This window comes from Dermacentor albipictus, chromosome 10 (genome assembly GCF_038994185.2).
Source record: "Dermacentor albipictus isolate Rhodes 1998 colony chromosome 10, USDA_Dalb.pri_finalv2, whole genome shotgun sequence".
NCBI classification, from domain to species: Eukaryota; Metazoa; Arthropoda; class Arachnida; order Ixodida; family Ixodidae; genus Dermacentor; species Dermacentor albipictus.
The window spans coordinates 18,691,800-18,713,142 of record NC_091830.1 but is presented as its reverse complement, the minus strand read 5'-3'; the positions used below and the strand labels follow the sequence as shown (position 1 = coordinate 18,713,142).

The 21,343-nt window shown below is 48.9% G+C and overlaps 1 protein-coding gene across 12 annotated transcripts in view; it reads left to right on the top strand.

Moving 5' to 3' along the window:
* The window catches only part of LOC139050528 (achaete-scute homolog 1a-like), a 497,333-nt gene that overhangs the window by 9,221 nt on the left and 466,769 nt on the right, over nucleotides 1-21,343 (top strand). For 5 of the 12 annotated variants that reach the window (XR_011508925.1, XR_011508926.1, XR_011508927.1 and 2 more), the window contains exon 3: nucleotides 8,434-8,534. The exons of 1 other annotated variant lie outside the window; for it this stretch is intronic. Coding sequence is in view for 6 of the 11 variants with exons in the window: in XM_070527035.1 (XP_070383136.1) it covers nucleotides 19,385-20,050 (666 nt within the window). In the remaining 5 variants the exon portion in view is untranslated. Of the gene's footprint in view, nucleotides 1-8,433; nucleotides 8,535-9,343; nucleotides 9,401-13,282; nucleotides 13,421-18,518; nucleotides 18,823-19,187; nucleotides 20,763-21,343 lie in introns of those variants that run through there. 6 more of the 12 variants (XM_070527035.1, XM_070527036.1, XM_070527034.1 and 3 more) reach the window with 6 other exon arrangements.

Sequence of the window (21,343 nt, the reverse complement as noted above, 5' to 3'; positions counted from 1 at the left end):
TGTACGCGGGCCCCTGCTTCACCGCCAGAGTGGTGACACTGTAAGTAAATTCAAAGAATGTGTTCTTAATTGAAATGCCCATTCTGAAACTCGTCAAAGTAGGGCTTTTGCGATAATTGACAAGAATAAGGGGATCCAAAGGACAAAGAGTCAAAACTATACGAACAGGCAATGAAGCCAGAAGAAGGCAAGGGGGGGGGGGCGGTGACGTGAATGGTTATGTAAAATTGAAACGTAGGTATATATGATAACGTGAAGGAAAATGAAAGTGGACGAAAATATTACTTGCCGCAGCTGGGTGGAGTGGAACCCGCATCTTTCGCATTACGCGCGCGGTGTTTTTGTAGGCTTTTTTTGTGTGTGTGCGTTGGTACAGGCGTAAGAACTCGACTGACGTGTGCAGCATCGTAAGCATTTGCGAATGAATACCTACAACATTACCGCGCTGAGGAGGCCATTCGCCGCCACTTCCACTGCCCCTGCATTTCGCCTCGCGAGCGATGCGTTCTTAAAATTCTCGATCGCGATGAATCCCAATTATCGTGCATGAAACCCGCGCAGCGCCGCCTTTCAGTCCAGCGTTGGGTTTTCAAGACCGCACGTACGCGCGCATTCTCCCCTCCGCATTGACTTTAACGAAGTGGGAGACGCGAAGCACTACACCCGGTACTGTGTAGGTTCTTCCATGCAGAGACCAAGAGATTGCGCTTCAGAAGAACGATATACGTTGGGCTGGTTGGTATTCCATGATATGATGAAACTATTGACAGCGCTAGACGGTGCGAACTACACAAGTTATCTAGATACGCAGACAAGCGCAGACTATATCAATAGACAACTTTATTGAAAGCTCACGTATATAGATAAGCGATGATGCAGGCGACAACAACCGAAAATGACGCTGTAAAAGGCGCACTTGGCATGAAATGGCAACATCAGAAAATCCCTAAAGAAACTTCAATTCAGTTCAGTTATATGGGGTTTTACGTGCCAAAACCACTTGCTGATTCTGAGGCACGCCGTAGCGAAGGACTCCGGAAATTTCGACCGCCTGGGGTTCTTTAACGTGCACCTCAAGCTAAGTACACGGGTGTTTTCGCATTTCGCCTCCATCGAAATGCGGCCGCCGTGGCCGGGATTCCATCCCGCGACCTCCGTGCTTAGCCGCCCAACACCATAGCCACTGAGCAACCACGGCGGGTCTAAGGAAACTTGTCAAGGTAATCTGTCTCATGGAGCGAAACAGACGGACGCGCAACATACGGGTCTCCTGCCTTGTCAGTGAAGTAGGCTTCGACTATCTCTCAGACCAATTTGTCCCCGTACCTCGATAGTGCTTTGGTTTTTTGAAGACACTGGAGCGCAGCCACTGCCGCATTTCTTGCAGTGCAAGGCAAGATTCGAAGATGGCTAACTCCTCAGGGAAGCCATACGTTCCCCTAAGGCGTATACATTGCCGCATCTCGTCTGGCCAGTGTACCGCGCCCAGCACGAGAAGGGAATTTCAGACACCACTCCTTTCTTGCATTGATCATGCTTTTGCCGGTGCTGAATGCCGAACACTCGTTGTTCCGCATCTGCACTTCCCCCCTGCCAGGTTATGAACGGCAGCACAAATCCTCCCCAACTTGTTCTTCGCTGTAAAAATAAAGGGCATTAATGCCGTACCATGCTCCAACCTTCTTCAAGCGGTGCGAAAGGCCATGCATGTAAGGAACGCTTTTGGACTTGAGGATCAGGTTTCGGGGACCACACACCTGCTGGATCTGTTCTACCCGGTCTGTTAAACCAGTTCTCGATTTTCACTCGGGGCACTCGAAGGTTGTTACGAATGCTATAGCCTGCTCCTGTTTGACTGCGTCCTTTAAGAAATCTTGCCCACATTTGATGGAGGAAAACTTTACTAGACACTTGGGAAGACAAGGTGAGGCGGGGATACCCTGTTTGTTATTTGGCCGTCCTAAGTGAAATGATTCTGGAGAAATTGAAACGCGAAAGTAGTGGGAGAAGGCGAGCAAGATGTGTTAATGAGGGTCATGTGGTAAGCGTTCCTTATATACGTGGTCTTTATATACCAGCTCTGAAGGCACTACCACGTCTTAAGGGACGTTGGACGTGCGGCATTGCGTCAGCCAAAGTTAAACAAAGGGCTTTCCTACCTCGTAATGGCCGTGGACAATGAGTAGCTTGTGTTTTTTGAGTCGGTAATCAAGTAAAGTTTATATATGGAAAACGCAACATGGTTGACTGTATACCAAAAGGAGATTTTACTACTCCATAACTACGAGGAACCAACTAGAAGATCCTCAACCAATTATCCTATCGCCTTTGCCTTCTGTGCATGGAGCCTGTAACGCGTTGGAATAAAAAAAAAAAATGACTAGCACATTAAGATATCGACAGTCCATCATTATTCGTGTTTGAATGGAAGAAGCTATACCTCCTGCATCCGGCCTTCGGTTACTCCATCTGTGGCACTTAATTACGCCAGTTGCAATTCTCTCGCGTAGTTTTCGGGAAATCTTTACCGTATTCGCAAGGACAGTGAACCAACACAGAACGGTGCTAGTGCACCGTGGTTGAAGAAAGCGCCGCGCCCTGGCGCTCCCATCGCTGCTCATGCAGTCGACGTCTTCCGCGGGCGGGTAATAGGTAAACTGTAATACGCTTACGAATAAGATGCGCCTTGCTTCGACAGTTGCATATGTAGTCGGGAGTGCATGTTGACATCAAGTTATCGCATCTTTCTTTTAAAAAAATTAGTGTGCCTAGCTGCGCCTGATGTCTTTGTTGCGTATAAGTTAGACGACTCACTCTTTCTTTCTTTCTTTTTCCTTCTAAGCGAAGCTTTCTACCGCTGTGTTCTATGGACCTATATGCTACGCTGCGAAACTCGGCACAAAAAATGAACGGGTAAATCTATTGCGATGAGAAAAAAGCATTGAACAGTTGCTTGCATGCACTTGGACGTAAAATATTACAACGGACATCAGCCGTCTCTTTGCGCAACATTTAATAGAAACGTTTTACGAAAGCTAAGCCTAACGTACATTCCAACAAGTGCGTTGGACGTGTCGTATTTGTCTCTTCTTTCGTGCGCTTGCAGGCGGTCGCACTTTGGACGTTCGTATAAGCACACTCGGACGAGAATCCGCCGTCGCGTGCTATTCAGCACAGCGCAAGCGCGTGTTACAATGCTGTCAAGTTTGTCTGCGATTCGCCCTTTTTTTTTGTTTTTCTCTTTGTGCCCGGAGGCTCGAGAATCAGCGCACATACAGAATTACTCTTAACCTAGTTTATTTTTTATTCATTTCTTTCCCCCTCCGCTTTAGGTTGCGCGCAGAAATGTGCTTACCGCATTCGCGCGAACTTAGGGAGCGTCTGAAACAAACTTGTGCGTCCAGGACTTGCGCGGCCTTTGTTTCGACCGAAACTTTTCAAAAGAGATTCTTGCCGTACGGGCGGATACATTTCCTTTTTATTTTATTCAAGTGTCGCCTAATGAGATTTATTATTTTTTAAGGATTTCTTTAGTCTTATATTAATAATCGAGTGCAATATGGGTAGCTGGTGCCACCAAACGAAGAAAACTCCACTATGCATTTTCATCTTACTACTACTACTACTACTACTACTACTACTACTACTACTACTACTACTACTACTACTACTACTACTACTACTACTACTACTACTACTACTTTACTGCTACTACTTATTTATTTATTAAAATCTCCTTACAGGCCTCGTATGAGGCATTGGGTAAGGAGGGCGACACAGAAGGACTAAAAGAGTATATATATTGGGCATATAACAAAACATAATATACATACATTATTAATATACAGTGGAAAAATGTATACACATCTTAGACAACCATTAAAGCATTGCACAAAAATAATAGGACTGGTAGCGTACATATTAGAGAAAATACATACTGCTGCTATTACTACTGTTTCTACTACTACTACTACTGATACTACTACTACAACAACAAATAATAATAATAATAATAATAATAATAATAATAATAATAATAATAATAATAATAATAATAATAATAATAATAATAATAATAATAATAATAATAATAATAATAATAATAATAATTGTAATAGAGAACCACCGCTGTAAGCATTCCACTTGCCCGTCTTTGGCTATGTTATTCAGGTCGTTCGAAAGCCGTCTATTAACGTGAAAGCGTTGGCTAGTTGGTCATTCATTTTCAGGTGGGAATTGTGCGAAGGATGAAGACAAAATTAAAGCACACGAAAAGTTGACAAACTAGGGACCGCTGCGTACTTAAAAAGTGACGTGCAACAACGATACAGTGCATTGTCATGTCTTTATGTTCCTTTACATCGCACAAGTCCTTAGCGCTATCCGCGCCTGAGAACGACAAGTGCGCAAACTTCATGGCCAATAGCTTCAAAAATACTTCCTACAGGTAAACAAGGGTGAGGGAAACATAACCGACACGTCCACCTGAGTCAGAATTAAGGCAGAATCGCACAGGCTGTCAGAAAATTGAAGCCTTTATAAAGAGTAGGTGTGTCATTAATAACTTCATTATATAATTTACTGGACTATGTATACGTGGTATGAAGAGTTACTCAGTTGAGTGTCTCCTTTAGTCCTAATTTTAACATGATGAAGTGACGGAGGTATAGGAGCGCCATCTCCTAATTTAGCTTTGTGTTCACGGACACGCGTTTTAATTGTTTGTTTTAAACACTGATTGTACCATGTGTGGACATAGAAAAAGAACTACAGAAAAAGTAATTAAATGGGGTACTGACATGGAGAAATAGGACACTGACACGAGGATGAGCATGCATGTGGAAAATAGTGAATAAAATGTAATGGATCCTGAGTCTTTATTGAAATAACGAAAAAGGGCTAACAGCAATGAACACATAAAAGTGTAAGGAACACTCACCTAACAAGGTAAAGATACATCGAAATCCAGTGCCTTACATACATACATACATACATACATACATACATACATACATACATACATACATACATACATACATACATACATACATACATACATACATACATACACACACACACACACATGCATGCATGCATGCATGCATGCATACATACATACATACATACATACATACATACATACATACATGCATGCATGCATGCATGCATGCATACATACATACATACATACTAGTTTGGCGTTGGCATTATGTTGTTGAGCATGAGGCCGCGGGCTCGATTTCCGCTTGCGCTTGGAGCGAAGTGAAAAAAAAATGCGCGTGCACGGAACATCTGGTGCACGTTGAAGAACCCCAGGTGGCCAAAAATAAATGTGGAGCTCCCACTATGGTAACTCGAACGCGTTGCTTTCAGTCCTTAAACCCTACCCGCCAATATGATAGTAACATTACAGCATACTCGGCAGTCTAATAAATTTACCGACTATTACGATACTTCCTAATGCGAAATTTGAGCGCAGCTCTACATGTATTTTCATTTCGCGATATATTTGCTTGCGCGGACAACCTGTCCAGGGCGGCACGTTCCAAATGGAGCGGAGTGCGGCGCATCTGCCTCGCTGATGGGGAGAACACGAGAGGCAGAGGTTTGGTTGACGCGTGGGAGCGATTGACAGCAGCCGCGGCAGACAGACCTCCGTTCATGCAGCGCTTTGTTTCCATACAGACGACGCGCACTGTACTCTGACGCCATATCGTAGCCATCGTCGCCGCACAGTCCGTCTTGCGCAGCACGACGAGTTTGTTCTCACGCTTTAGTTCCACCAACCACGAGAGCGGCCTTTCGTCGCGGGGAAGTCTTGCCACCAGTGTCAGCGGCGACAACACCCAAGGGAGCATTGCATCGAGCCTTACTCGTAGCCGCTCGCCATCGCCCCTTGCAGGAGCAGTGCTCCCCGTCCACACGCCGGTACCGCGGACTGACCTCAGCAGCAGGCGCCGTGGATGAGCGTGGCCCTCCCCACACCGCAGCATCCCCCCCCCCCCCCCTCGGAAGTGCAGATGAGATCGCCCACGCGGCTGCGGATACCGTGGCCACCGGCAACTCAGCGCATGCGCAGGCCGTCTCCCCTGTACTCCTCCTCCGCTTTCCGCATCATCGTTCTACTGCCCCCTCCCCTCCTGCACTTCGCTATGTCCTTTCTTTCATCTATCACTTCGCTCCGCGTTCGCTTTCATTCTTCGCGGCGCTCGCTCGTTCAGTTGCGCCGACGCTGCCAACGCTGGCCGCAAGAATTGGTTATTTTAGCAGCTGCGCTCTAAAAGAAGCTTCAAAGGAAGGTGTGGACCGCGCAACGAGTGATGATAAACGAAAAATGATAGGAGCTTTAAGAGATAGGAAGACCAGCGGTGTGGACTAGAAATCAAATAGGGGTAGCCAATGTTCTATAGCTTACATTGAGAGGAAGAAATCAACTCGGGAGGGCCATATGTAATGCGTAGGGTGGGTAACCGACAGTATGTTTGAGCTGCAGAATGGTTGCCAAGGGAAAGGGAGCGCAGTCGAGAACGGCAGAAAACCACATGGTGCAAGGACCTACGGAATTTGCAAATATGAGATGGTGTGAACTGGCTCAAGATCGGGGTCTATGGAGATCAATGGGAAAGGCTTTCATTCGGCAATGTACACAAATAGGCTGATGATCATGAGTTTACTCCTTTTTAAGGTAACGCTGCATGCAGTGTGGTTACCAAGTCGCGTAGTTCGGGGTATCGAAACGTATACGCAAACGCGCTAAGGCCTATATTCGCGCTGATACGGTACATTCTCTCCGAGTCGCAGCCCTTGCGTCCTTTAGACGCTCTCCAGAGGAAAGTTTCTTCGCGTTTATTGTCTTCTTGGTTTGTCGGCTCTACGCATCCATCGCGAAGAACGTCCACAAACTCGTTAGGCAAAGCAGTTTCCGGGCTTTTCGCCACTCTCGCAACACCGGCGCGCCGAGCTAACGAGGCGCCGAAGGAGGAGAGAATAATGCAGGCCACGTTTCGTGCCGGCCGTGTTTGCCTGATGCCTCCTCCTCCTCCTCCTATTCCAGCCGTGCACGCGAGGCGTACGCTCGCGCGCGCCTCAGACGTTTTCCATCATGAGATGCGCTGCAGGGACGGCAACGCTGGAAACTTTGATCAGGTGTTCTCGCGAGAGCCTTCCACCTTATTGGACTGCTGACGAACACGTTTATTTTCGCACCTGATGTACGGGCAAATATACACACGGCCGATTGCGCTGAGTCAGCAGAACGGCCAAAGAACAATTTTTTCCTTGCGTTGCACGCATGCGTTTTTGTTAGATTTGTTCGGCAACGAGCAATGCCGAGCATGCACTCAACACTTTTATGTGCACCCGCGTTTGATCCTGTCTGTCTGTCTGTCTGTCTGTCTGTCTGTCTGTCTGTCTGTCTGTCTGTCTGTCTGTCTGTCTGTCTGTCTGTCTGTCCGTCCGTCCGTCCGTCCGTCCGTCCGTCCGTCCGTCCGTCCGTCCGTCTGTCTGTCTGTCTGTCTGTCTGTCTGTCTGTCTGTCTGTCTGTCTGTCTGTCTGTCTGTCTGTCATTCATTCATTCATTCATTCATTCATTCATTCATTCATTCATTCATTCATTCATTCATTGACGCTTCCTGTCAAGACGTGGCAGAGGGCTATGGGATTCCTTGTTCCCTGAGGCACAAATGGAAGATGTCGTAAAAAAGCCAGAAACTATTGGTGATTCCTTCATTGATTGTTGTGATGCAGTATTTTGGGTGATTTGTAACGCGAACGTTGTAGAAATTCACATCAAAATAATCCTATCATCATCAAACACCTTCTTGCGACAAAAGACAGAACCTTGCCATAGGATCTCATCTTCCTTTTTGGATTGTGTAGTCTCCGGAGAGCAAGAATGATAAATAGACATGTCGAACTATCCCGAGAAACGAAACTTATTCCAGGAGAAAAAATAATTGAAATACACGGGATTCACGTGCATTCTAGTGACTCTCTTGACTGGTTCCTTCTCTTTGTCTTGTGTTTAAGTCTGCCTGGTCATTGATTTACGATGTGTTTAGTGTAAGTGCCACAGTTTCGCTTCCCAGCAATAAAGAAAAAGGAAAGTGCATTCGTGGCTTAATGGTTAGGGTATAAGGCTTCTGTGCTAGAGATCTTCGACGGTGAAAATTCGCCTGGAGTGTCCATGTGATTGCTATTGCAAGATAAGTGTCTCTTCTAAGTGACGTTCAGGCGAATGCGACGAAGGCACCTCCGATCATCAAGACCACGTGGCATACAAAAGTTAGACTTGGGGTCGAAACAGTTATGCGGACCGTATTTTCGTCACTCACAGGCTGCGCCGAGAGCGCCATGCAACGGCGGACACAAGCAACAATGCGTCACATCTTGAAAATGCTATCAGGCTCAGCTTAGGTGATTTTCCGTGTGCAGTTCCCGCCGCATGGTCAGCTCTGAAATCGCCTGCTGTTCCACAGTGGGCGGGGCAACCACTGAAGCGCAACACCGCAGAGTCACATGCAGGGCAATTATGCGTAAGTACTTTATTTCGGTGACTAGCTTAGTCTTTTGCAGGCGGGGTGACTTTAGGCATTGCATATAGCAGCCCGTGAATCACTAAAATTTACTCCCTCGTGAGCTGGCTGTTGCAAAATATCAGTGGAGGCTGCCAGCAATGCAGCAAGCTTAGAAGACATGTCCTACGACTGTGTCTTTCTGTTATTGTGGTCTTCATTGCTGATACCGACACTCCTGTGGCAGATGATGCAGGCACGTCCGAGTTATCAGCGCGAAATGTGACAGCAAGCACTGTGTTCGAGGAACAACGGCGCAAACGAACTGGGATGAGATAGAAAACACGGACGAGCACTGAAGAAGTTAAAATTAGAAGCAAAAGGTGTCGTGAAAAGAGAGGCCAACGCTAATAAGCCAGTGGCAAGTATTCCAGATCTGCACAGCTTGTCTCACCGCATGGAAAATGTGGATAGCAGATTCGGCGTAAATGTAGTCTTATCGACAAGAAACAGATTAGGCTGCATCTGTGCAGCGGTAGTAAGAAAGGGTGAAGGTAATGCACAGAAGCGGCGTGATTGCGATGTTAAGCACGGTGACGGGTTCCTTTATGTGTAGAGAGGGTGTAGCGTATCACATTCCCCTACCCTGCGGGAAGTGGTACATTGGACAAACAGGACGGGGTTTGAAGAACCGATTAATGGAACACGGAGCTTGCTTGAAAGGGCAGCCGTCGTCTGATCTGTGCCTACATTGCAAAGAATGCAAGTGGAAACCGTTACTAAAGGAAACGAAGTTGCTGTCAAGATGCAAAGATAGGACAGCGAGTGAGATTGCGGAAGCATCCTTTATTCATAAGCCCTGTGACATGTGCGTTGCGAGGCCATCGGTGAGTCTGTACGAACCAGACATTGATTAGTTAACCACTAATCTTTAATCTGCTACACGCGTTTATGGCAGGGTATATATTTGCATGTTCTTTTTTTCAACCTAAACATGCTGTTGCTAGTCTGCGCTCACCCGTGTTTTCTATCTCGTCCCTGTTTATTAGCGCCATTCTTCACTGAGTATGGATTACGAACAAGTCAGTACTTCTAAAGTACTTCGTGAGGGGCAGACCTGATCTGAGGCAAAACATGCCAGACTCGTCCCAGTCCCATGTCAGCTTTTCTCCTGACTCCAGGTATAGCGGCGGAAACGTACCGTGTAGAAAACTTACAATACACGTACCGGGGACGCGAAATTGGCCAAATTGTGGGCGGATAAACGAGGAGGGAGATAGAGGGGGTAATTAGTGTTTGTAGTACGAGCAATACTAAAGCTAGAATTTAATATTTCGCGCGAATAATTTGCTTAAAAGCAGAGGGATGAGAAGCACGCGCCCTTCAGCAGTCAGTCTACCATACACACGCTGGGCACGAAGACTGGTTGGCGCGGGTTTTCCTCTGAACAGGGCACGAATAGGCAGCTATTGATTCGTCTCCTTCGTCGGAAGGCTCCGCGAGCGTAACAGACGACACCGATCGCTTCCTGGTCGTGCAGTTTCAACAAAAGCGAGAGCATCTCCACCCCGCTCCATATCTCCCTACCGCGACCACTTCCAGTACTGCAGGCTTTGAGAGCTTGCAACTACTGTTTGTCCGTTGCCTTTCCATCGGCGTTCGTCTATTCATCGAGCCTCGGCCACCCGCGAGGGGGCGCGGTGATCTGGGAGGTCCCCTTCTTTTGTGCTCAAGTTTGCTGAGCGACTTAGCGAGCGTGCGGGACCTGCGCGCGTGCGTGTGGGCTCTTAATCGGGAGCTGGTTCAAGACAGGCAGCTACACCCTATATACTCGAAACACGGGGACGAATAAGTCACGCGCCCTGTACTCCGGTACGAGCCGTCTTGCTGCCGAGCCGCGGATCGCACGTCTTTCGACGGGCTGCCTCACCGGCCGGCAGTGTCGACATTTTGTGACACTTTGTCCGGCCACATCGACTTAGACAACGTGTTTGCGTTATCTGGGTGTTCTCGTTGAAGGAAAGTAAGAGGGGACATTACGTTAGCGACTGCGTCGCTACCAACGCTGTTTCGCCTGTAGATAATTAAAATAGGGTTGGTTACTGCGATATTATATTTGTCTCCTGTGAAGTTAAATTTTGCGCCTCTAGGTGGGCCACCATCGCGGTTGCTCACCATCTGTGCCGGTGTTTACGGAACACTGGCGAACCTGGATTACGTAAATAACAATACGTAAACATACACGCTAGAGCTATCTATTATCGGGTGCATGTCGTTATCAGCACCCAGTGTCGGTAACATAGCAAGAAAGGGCCTAAATGTATGCGAATTTTTAGTCGCCCTCGAGGCAACTTTGCCTTTTAGGAGTCTGTTCACGTTATTAATTTGCTGGTGTAGTTAATGATCCAATCAGTGAGGCTTCAAGTGAGCCTAGCTGACCCGACATCGTTTGGTTTAGTGATGGTTTGGTTTAGTAAAGTGATGGTACTTGCATTTCGCACGAAAGGCAATGTTCGGCTGTGTCATTTTCATTGTCTATTGTAAGAAATATGAGCGCAGTAAATCGAATGATGGTAATCGAATGTTTGCTGCACTACATACTGTCAAAAATCTACGAGCGTCGCTTAGCGTAATATCCTAACACGTTACTACCACTATTAATTGTTCGCAATCGGGGAGAAACTGCAGCTTTCTTTCTTTTTCTAGTACTACGCTGTACTGTATCGCACATTGTTCTCATTCTCTATTTTTCTTCCTTCCTGACCTGAGAACATTTGTTATTGCAACCTGAGCTTTGATATCATTTTTGGAGCTCTGTGAACACTTTTTCTGTTCTTATACTGCGTCCTAAGAGATTACGAAGAATGCGTAAAAGCTGGATCAGTATTTCATTTCATTTTATTACCTTAAAGATCCCTTCATAGGGGTATTACATAAGGGGTGGGAATGCATTAGTACATAATTTGCATAGTACATAACTGAACACGCAAACAACAACAAAAAACTGCATGAACTAAAGTGTTACATATGTCAGCGCAAATACATAGACCTAAATAGTACAAACTAAAATTGCATGAGCATATAAGTCTTTAACACAAGTCATTTTCATTGTGAAAATGGCGCAGTGACACTCTCCATGAACGTACAAGGGCAAATGATGGCGGCGATTTGGTGGGGCAGGCTGTTTCAATCTGTAGCGGCATGGCAAAAGAATGAAACGGAAAAGGTAACAGTGCGGCATGCGAGGGCGGTCCACTTGAACAGTGTGCCGTGTACGATGAGATGTTCGGGCTGCGGGGAGGATATAGAGTGGTTGATTAAGCGAGCTGTCATAAAACTTATGGAAAAGTGAAAGTGTTCCAGTGCGCCGGCGCCTACAAAGGGGAAGTAAATTCAATTTTCTTTAAGTAAGATATGCTCACGTCATATGAATAATTAGAGTGGATGAACCTTGCGGCGCGGTTTTTAACGGCTTGGAGTGCGTTGATGAGATATGTTTGGTGTGGATTCCATATGGCGGATGCATATACCAGTATCGGTCGGACTATTGACTGGTAGGCCAGTAGTTTACCAAGTTTGGGGGCACGTTTTAGATGACGCTTGAGAAAACCCAGTGATTTGTTAGAAGATGAAATGATGTTACTGACGTGTGTTCGCCAGGATAAGTCGTTAGGTATAGTAACACCTAGGTACTTGTAAGACTGCGCAGCACACACGGGAATGTTATTAATTGTGTATTGGTAAGGAAATGGGTCACGCCGACGAGAAAATACCATCAATGAAAATACCATCAACTGCCCTAGTGTCTATAGCAGTAACGCTTCCTTGCCTTCTCACGTCACCTTCTGTCCATGCTGAGTGTCCATGCTGACACAACAGCTGAACAACATGGCAACCAGCTCTACTTCCGGCTTCGGGTGCGCCGTACTTACCCCACTCTCTGAGAATGCTATTTCAGAGTTTCACGGGTTTAAGAACGACCCCGACACTTGGGTCTGCACCGCCCACTCTGTTGTCGCAAAACACTCTTGGCCAGAGCATCAAGAAATCCATCGCAGAAGGGCGTCTCCGAGGAGCTTCTGAGGCCTGGCATCGCTTCCATGGATGCAAATATGCGTCATGGCCAACTTGGATCGGGGCTTCGGCGTCCGCATTTGAAGCTTTTTCGAGCGCTTATGAAGCTCGGTTCGCGAAGATGCGGTCACGCCGGCGAGCCTCAACAGAAGACATCGTCACCTATATATCTACGACAAGCTACGGAGCCTGCGACATAGCCTGGACCTCTCCGGCAGACCGACAGTATGTCGTCGATGGCGTACGTGACCCAACGCACGCGGCCATACTTTAGGGACAGGGAGTCCAGAATGATGTGGAGACTATCGTTGAATGGGCACTGCAGTTGCAGGACAGTATTAGTCGGCGCCTGGGTGTTGGCTCCTCACAGGAGCGCACTACATTGCGGCGGGGATGCTTCTCGTGCGGGCGTTTTGGCCATATATATAAGACCTGCCCACAAGTGCCCCGTGAAGCCACCCAATACCAAACGCGACCGCTTCAAACAGTTAAGGTCCGCGTCGACGGCAACGGAGAGCTTACGGCTCTTGTTGATACTGTAACTCAGCGTACGGCGTCACTTCGACGCCATGCCCCAGTCGCCCTCCAGCCTTGGACCGAGGCACCCCTGCGGGGCCTCGGTGGTTGCGTATTGCCTGTCGGTGCGCTAGACCTGCCGCTCCAAACCGAAGCCCGGAGCAAGTTCCTTGTCGCAGTTCCCGTCTTCGGGGACCTGCCTGCTGACATGATCCTGGGAGCCGAGCACCTCCTCTCTGGTGAAATCACCGTAAGGGGCGGTGGTGTCCACGCCCGCTGCTTGACTCCGAGTACTCCGCCGGTTCAACATTACCAAGGTGAGCGGGCAACCCTGCATACACTATCAGCTGTATTCGAAAGGCACGGTCCCTTTTTGCTGCGCAACTTTCCGGAACCAGCTTGCTAGGACGCCATATTCCAGCTGACAAACATCCACTAGTGGCCATACCGTTGCGACGGTATGCCGAACGAGAGAGGGCTGTAACTGCCGGACAAATGCAAAAAAAAATGCTAGTGGCTAATGTTATGAGGCCCTTCTTCTAGCCCGTTCGCGACACCCGTTGTTTTAGCCCGGAAAAATGACGACAGTGTGCGGTTTTGCTTGAACTACAGTGAAAGCTCGTTAATTCGAACTTCATTAATTCGAATTTATGGATAATTCGAACTGTACGATTTGGTCCGGCCAAGCTCCACAAAAGTCTATGTATAAAAAAGTCCGTTCATTCGAACGCGAGAAGGTTCCCTCACGGATAATTCGAACTACGCTCGCCTGGCACACGGCCAGAGAAATGCGCCTACGGCCTACACACAAGGCTGTATTGCCTCCTAAACGGAGAGAACGGCGAGAGAAGGCAAAATCGGGAAAAAAATCTAACCGACGCGGGGTCAGCCAGAAGGCAGCGGCGGCTGCCGCCTCTCCGTTCTACGTAACCTCCGAGACTTCTTGCCCGTTGCGAATCTCGGAGGCTTTGCAAATCTTGTGCTAATGTTGTGCGGAGATGGCACGGCAAGCGCCAAAACACAGCGAATGAAGTACGTCGCAGCTGCGCTTGCAATCAAGAACCAACGAATCAGGGCCTTCGCCACCTTCACATGTTCGGCGTCTTCGTCTCGGCAGTCTTCATCGGTTGTGTACCTCTGTTTTCAGCTTAGGAGGTATCGGCCGTCGCGATTCATTGTGATGGTGTTAAGCCTCGGCTAACGTTCGTTTCTGTGGACATCGGTGGTGTGGCACAGTCGGACCCAGAGCTTCGACTGGAAGATGGCGTGTGCCCGCGGCACACGCCATCACTTTCTGACACGCCAAATTTCTGACATTCCCTACTGCTTCCAAATCGCAGTGTACTGTTGCTCTCCTTCACTTTCGTTAGTTCGAACTTTCGTTAATTCGAACTGAAGCGGCTTCCCCATGCGGTTCGAATTAACGAGCTTTTACTGTATAGGGAGCTAAATAAGCACAGCATAACCGATTCATACCCGCTGCCGCGTATTGACGACGCCATTGACACCGTAAGAATTTCAAGATTCTTTTCGCCTTTAGATTTGTGCGTAAAAGCGGGGTATTGGCAAATTAACGTGGACGAGGAGGATATGTGCAAGACGGCTTTTCGTACACCTTCTGGCTTGTACAAGTTCAACCGAATGCCTTTCTAGCTGCGCACAGCCCCAAGTACGCTCCAGCGCGCCATGAACATAGTGCTGGGACCGCTCAAAGATCACGCCTGCGTTGTGTGCCTCGACGACATCCTGGGTATCGGTGCAACAGAAGAACATCTACCAAACCTCGACAAAGTACTCGAGAAGTTACACGACGCCAGAACCCAAATGAACCGCAAAAAGTGTCAGTTTGGATTGACTGCTATATCGTACCTCGGTTGCATCATGTCTCAGGACGGCGTCCATGCCCCTTCCTGAAAGAATTGCAGCCGTAACGAACTATCCTGCACATGTATTACATGTATCCATACATACATGTATCTATCCATATATGTATTAAGCGGTTGCAGGTATTCCTCGGGATTGCGTCGTATTTCCGCAACTTTGCCTCCAACTTTCCGTCTACTGCTGCTTTACTCACGGACCTACTTAAAGAAGATCAATTTCAATGGAAACCTTCGCAGGACGCCATCTTCCGGACCCTAAAGCACCAGCTGACACTGACTTTTGTTCTGTGCCACTTCCAATGACGATTGGGAAACAGAAGTGCACACTGATGCGGCTCAGGTTGGTGTCGGGGCAGTTCTGAGCCAGCGTGACCCTGACGGACGTGAGCAAGTAATAGCTATATACGCCAGCGGCAAACTTTCGGGCGCGGAGCACCGCTAACACTAGAACAAACTGGGGTGCCTGGCCGTCGCTTGGAGCGTAGAAGTTTCGTCACTGCTTGTTTGGCAGACAATTCACCGTTGTAACGGATGACTCCGCTATCGCATGTATGTTTGCTAAACAATACCTAAAGCGTAAGTTTGCACAGTGAATCGTTTGGCTGCAAGATTACTTACTACATCCGACACCGTGCAGGAGCACAAAACGAGATTGCGGACGCTCTATGGCGAAACCCGATTGAGGGAGGCTCCCCACAAAACCGAGAAGGCTGGCTCATGTTCTCCCAGCAAGACGTTTAGAAGGCCCATTGTGTCGGCAAAGACTCGGTGCCGATTATGAATTCCCTAAAAGATACGAGGCGCAATAAACAAGTTCATTTTGAGCGAAGGTACGTCGTGTCGTCATCATCGTGTCAATAAGGAAGACGAACTCCACCTTCCGTTCATTCATAACCTCCTTACGCTCTGTGATTTTGCGTGCCATCCATGATACACCCGAAGGAGGCCACGTGGGATATCGATCCACCTTGCGGAAGGCACAGGGACGCTTTTTGGTGGCCGAGAATGGATAGAAATGTGCCTTCGTATGTCACATGCTGTGAGGTGAAGCATGCAGTGTGGTGTGCCAACTGCGCAAATGGAGTCCTGGGTGTCAATCCTGGATACGTTGCCCCTATCACGCCCCCTGAGACAATTTTCCGCACTGTGGGAATAGATCACATCGGGCCTCTTGCAAGGACGACAGCGGCTAACCGATATACTCGCTGTGGACCATTTGTCAAAGTTCTTAGAGGTCGCTGCCGTGCTTTCGCTTGCGGCCAGCAGCGTCATAATGTTCCTACGGGACTGCTACGAGTGGAGACACGGCCTCCCTAAGAAGCTCATCTCCGACAGGTCATACGCGTTCCGCAGCCGTGAACTCACCGTGAACTTACCTACAACAATCTGGAGTTGAGCACCACTTTCCGTTAGTGAACCACCCACAAGCGAACGGTCTGACTGAGTGGTCGAACCAGTCTATCGAAGCTCGACTCCCACCGCATTGTAGAAATAACAAGCCAGGCGAAGCCTTTTGGGTAAGAGTACTTTCAAGCGGCTGCATACGCGGTTCATGCACACGGCATTACAGAGCTCCAACGGCACCTCCTCTTACGAGATTGTGTATGGCCAACTTCAAACACTGAGTGCCACGCTCAGCTTGGACATGCCTGTAAAAGTGGGACGTTCCATTGCGCGTCAGACGATTTGCCGCAACATCAGAACAAAAGCGCACAATAAGATTGTGCATGCGTGCCCAGCAGGCGCAAAAGATGGTGCTGTGACCGCTGCCGCCGTCTGGCACCGGAATACAATATCGGCGACAAGGTGCGGGGGCAACGAGGTGCACCGTTATCTTCAATGAAATTAGACGCAAAGTTCGAAGAGCCCTTCATTAATACTGCACGAGTGGGCGAGAACTCTTGGCATGTGCGGTCCTCGACATCTGAGTGGCATGCAGACAGGAGATAGCGAAACAACGCCTCTGCGCATGTTTCGCGTATGAAGAAACTGTGTCCGTCGGCAAACCGAAAGTGCTGCGATGCGTTTTTCTTGCAGTGGCACAACCAGTCGCAGTGTGGCCAAGTAAAAGAAGACAGGGTGGAGCTCGGGATGGGCTGCTCGCTCGGCGAGGGCGAGGAAGCGGAGGAAGACGAGGCAGAATATAACAGGCAGCCCGGCGAACGGGCGTGGTCTCTGTTGCTGCTTTACAAAATAACTAAAGAAATCATAGGTATGTGGACGGCAATATGTAAAACGCAGATCTGTTCTCAATTTTTCTTTATGGACCGTACACATGCTCCTTATGGCCAACTAGACGATGTGGATAGACTCCATGTAGTAACTAACTGTGATAAAAGCTTTCACTTGTTCATTTCGTTTGTGGGCATCTCTTTGTCGATCCTTGTCATCATGGCAATGACTTTCTTCGTTTCCTTTTGTTTCCCTCCAGCTTCACCCCAACACCGAGTAGCAGACTAGAGCCCTCTTAACCTTTCTCTCATAATAAATCTCTCTCTCTTCCTGAGTATAACCAATAAGGGCCAGTCTATGAGGAAGCCAAGCAGTCTACAGGAAGGCAACAGACGATCAAGACTGCCTAAAGCACGCACAGGAGGGTCCGAATCTACAAAACCGTGTCTCCATTGAGAAAGGAAAGGGTTGTATATTATCGGTCCTGGTGGGATAAACGGGAAACGCAGCAGGACGAAAAGTTTTGAGGGAAATGTTTTGAGTCCACAGCAACCCTTTTCCGACTGTTCCATCCGCCTTCCGCGGCGCCGAACCAGCCAGCGTGACCCAATCAACGCGGCCGCATGTTTGTTTCGTTCCAGTCCGCATTGAACAGGATGATAGCGGCGTAGCAGGAGCAGCAGCAGCCCGTTTGATTTCCAGTCTGAGCGACCCCCCCCCCCCCCCCTTCCAACCCACCTGTAGCCCTCCTCCCCTTAACACCCCTCCCCCCCCTGCATACTTCGCAGGCGTTCCTTTCACTCACGACTTGGCTGGCAAGCACACGTCCCGCTAGCAAGCAGTGGCGAAGCATAGTTACATAGACGCAGGGACGGGGGGGGGGGGTGACGTGGTAGGTGGGGGGAAGTTGGGGGGGGGAGGAGTATGCGGCTGGAGAGTCACGAGAGAAAACACGTACATCGCACGAAGAGCCCACGGTGGCCTGGCAGCAGAAACAAAAGGACGTGGCACGCGATCACTTGAGTGAAAACGTGGCTACAAGGCAGCAACACGGCGGGGGGTGTTCCATGGGTGGCTGTTGGCGGGAGGGTTGGTTGCGAGGGGTAAGGGAGTAAAGAGGGGTGGTGGTGGACCAAACAACTAGGGGGCGGGCCGAGGGGGGACGCAGTAAGGCACAGCTGGAGGGGGGGGCATGTTTCGTGGCAGACCCCTCCTTCTGCACGCGCGTCTCCGTGATCGACTTCCATTGGCCACCCATTGGGAACTGGGAGGGAAGACGCGCGCGGAGCCAGAAAATCAAAAACCACGTGCAGTGGTAGTAAGCGCGAGCACGACAGCACCGAGGATCCCTAGGTGTGCGTACGTGTGTGTGTGCGTGTGTGCTCAGTTCGGCAGCGCGCTTCCTCCGATTCTGGCAGATCAGGGTCTGAAGTCAAGGCGCAATCACCTGGTGGCCACCGCTACACAGAGAGAGAGTGTGTATGGAGCGCGGCGGCATTTGCCTCTGGAACGGTAGACCTCGAGGCAGCACGGAAGCCCGACTCGTCTCGCACCCCAGACCCCACCTCGCTGTGCCAGCCTGCGTGCCCCGGCACCGCGGAGCAGGAGGACTTCGGAGCCACCACCGCGGTGACCCTGTCACGTGCCCTGAAGCCTCGCGAGAGGTGTGTGTGTGCGTGCGCATTTCACGTTTTTACGGGCCTCCCTCTTTCCACTGTACTTGCCGTTGACAGCGTTCACTGCGGAACTGATGAACTCGGGTACGTGACATTTATAGGCTTCTTCAAGAGCGCTGAAATTAGGAGATTGTCCTTCGATCTTCTTTCTTAAGAACGTGTTGCTTATAGCCATGTTCTCGTGAAATTGTGCCCGACGTTATCAGCACACCATTTAAGTCAGGAACAATTTAAGGGAGGAACTGCTGCTGCGCAGAAGGACACCTTTGAGCTGCCAAATACAATTACTCGTTTAGAACTTCAACTTATGTGACGCCGAGTCGTTTTGTCTTCTTCCGTGTCGTTCATTCCAGTTTGATCTGAAACCGGCAAGAAAGTTCCACGCCCCATGGTGAATTTCCGAGTACATACCTGTCCAAGCCGATCGCCACGGACCAAGCGAAGGCCCCAGAACTTGTGAGCATTAGACAAAACGAGGCCAAGTGGGTTTGCTTTCTTACTACTTGAACTCTGCGCAACGGTGTGCCAAAAGTATGCCAGCTTAGCTTCCATGACGCTAGCGAGTTCGCCTTCACCAGCCGGTTTCCGCACCGCGACAGAACGAGAAAGAGCGCAGGCCATGAGTTCGTACAGGATGATACGAAGCACATCGTCGGCTCACCACCACAACCACCAGCACTGCAAGGCGAGCGAGGTGCTGCGATTCGCGCGGAGGACGCCCTACCACCAGCCGGCCATCTCTTCCGGCTACTCCCAGGCCGTGGCCCGAAGGAACGAACGCGAGCGCAACCGCGTTCGACTCGTCAACATGGGTTTCGCGGCCCTCAGGCAGCACGTGCCCAACTTCACGCAGAACAAGAAGATGAGCAAAGTGGACACGCTACGCTCGGCGGTGGACTACATCAAGGCGCTCCAGGAGCTCCTGGAGCGAGGTGCCAGCCAACAGAGGCACGGTGGTTCCGAGAGGGACACTGAAGACGACGACGCCGATGAGACTTCGTACGAAGGAAACCGTGACCAACGGCAGCGGCACGTGGTCACTTCTTTCGAAGATACGGAAGGCTACTACGACTTCTCGCACATCGGAGAAGACAATGCTCCATCGCCCGCGGACGTGCCAACCTCGACCGTGTCCGAGTCTTCGGCGAGTGCCTTGGACTGCTACGGTGCGGACGATGCAGAGCTCATGGACTTCTGTCAGCCGTGGCTTGTGTAATAGCTGAAACCGTGGTTCTGTGAGACAACTCTAGGTTCTGTGAGACACTGCCATTTTCAGGAACTCAGACCCCGCTCCAAGTTGTCTGGAGAGAAGCTGAACATGCCCGGTACACAAGGACGCGTTTTTGTTATATGTCACACGTGTACAGAAATGTTTTTGTGGCCTGCGTTGCTGCATATTGCAGGACATTGAACTTTTCACACTGCAACTTACATATGTTTTAGGGTTTTATAACTCGGAGCGGCGAAAACCGAGTGTCTCAAACAACTGTTGAGCTCTTCGCACCGTGCAAGATCCGTATAAGCTTTTTTCCTTCTTTGCAGACTTCCTACGGGTTATAAAGCGAGGCAATTTTAAAGCTGACGCAGCCTGTGGAGCATGCTTCGATGTACATGAATATTTTCTTCCAATGCTTTGAACGGAATGTATCGGTACATCTACAAAGGTGCCGCAAAGTAACAAACCCCGCTTGTGCTCAGAAACACTGCCGATAAAAGAAATTCCTTCATTCTAGCCAGCGCAGTCCATGGCAGTTTCCCATGATAAGGGGTGGTTTTCTGAGATCATGTCCTGTGGCCACACTGCAACAAGATGTCAGAATCGAGTTATACTGCCTTCATAGCAATCAATGCCATACGCCGGGAAGTGCAACCTTTGTTATCTGCATACTAAACGCACTAAAATTATTGCTGGCTGCTTCTCTATCTAATCAACGATAAAAAATTCGTGAGTGCTGACTGATTACTTTTGTGGGCAGTATTACAAAGCATCCGTTTATCAAAGCGAAAAAAAGGGCTCATGGAAATTTGCGAACGTTTTATTTCTCACCGTTCAGAAGCAAGTTTCTCTGGAGATGGCTCTGCCGGCTTTGCCAGTACGGGTATAAGAGCATAGATTTTCATGTTATCACAGCTCTAAATGTGACTAGCTTAGCTATAGTAACTTATACTAGAGCCTGTCATCACAAGAAGGTCTGTAATTATTTATGTCATAGCGCAGCTTCCTTTGTTCATCACAAATGAAACCACTACAAAGTTAAGTTTTTTTGTTTATATGCATAGCAGAAAAGTTAATGTCGTCCTCTTAGTATCCTGCTGAGGTCGTCGCCTATCTTTCAACTTTCGTGGAACATGGTAACTACATCGTGCACATTGCGAAGCAAAGCTCTGGACAAGTTCATGTGAGCTGTTCCTGTTGCCTTCCCATATCATGTTAGGAACAAGCTGTGTTCACCCAAGCTTTCATGTTGTACTCATTCTCGAACTGAAGCTTAGATATCACTATTTCTGA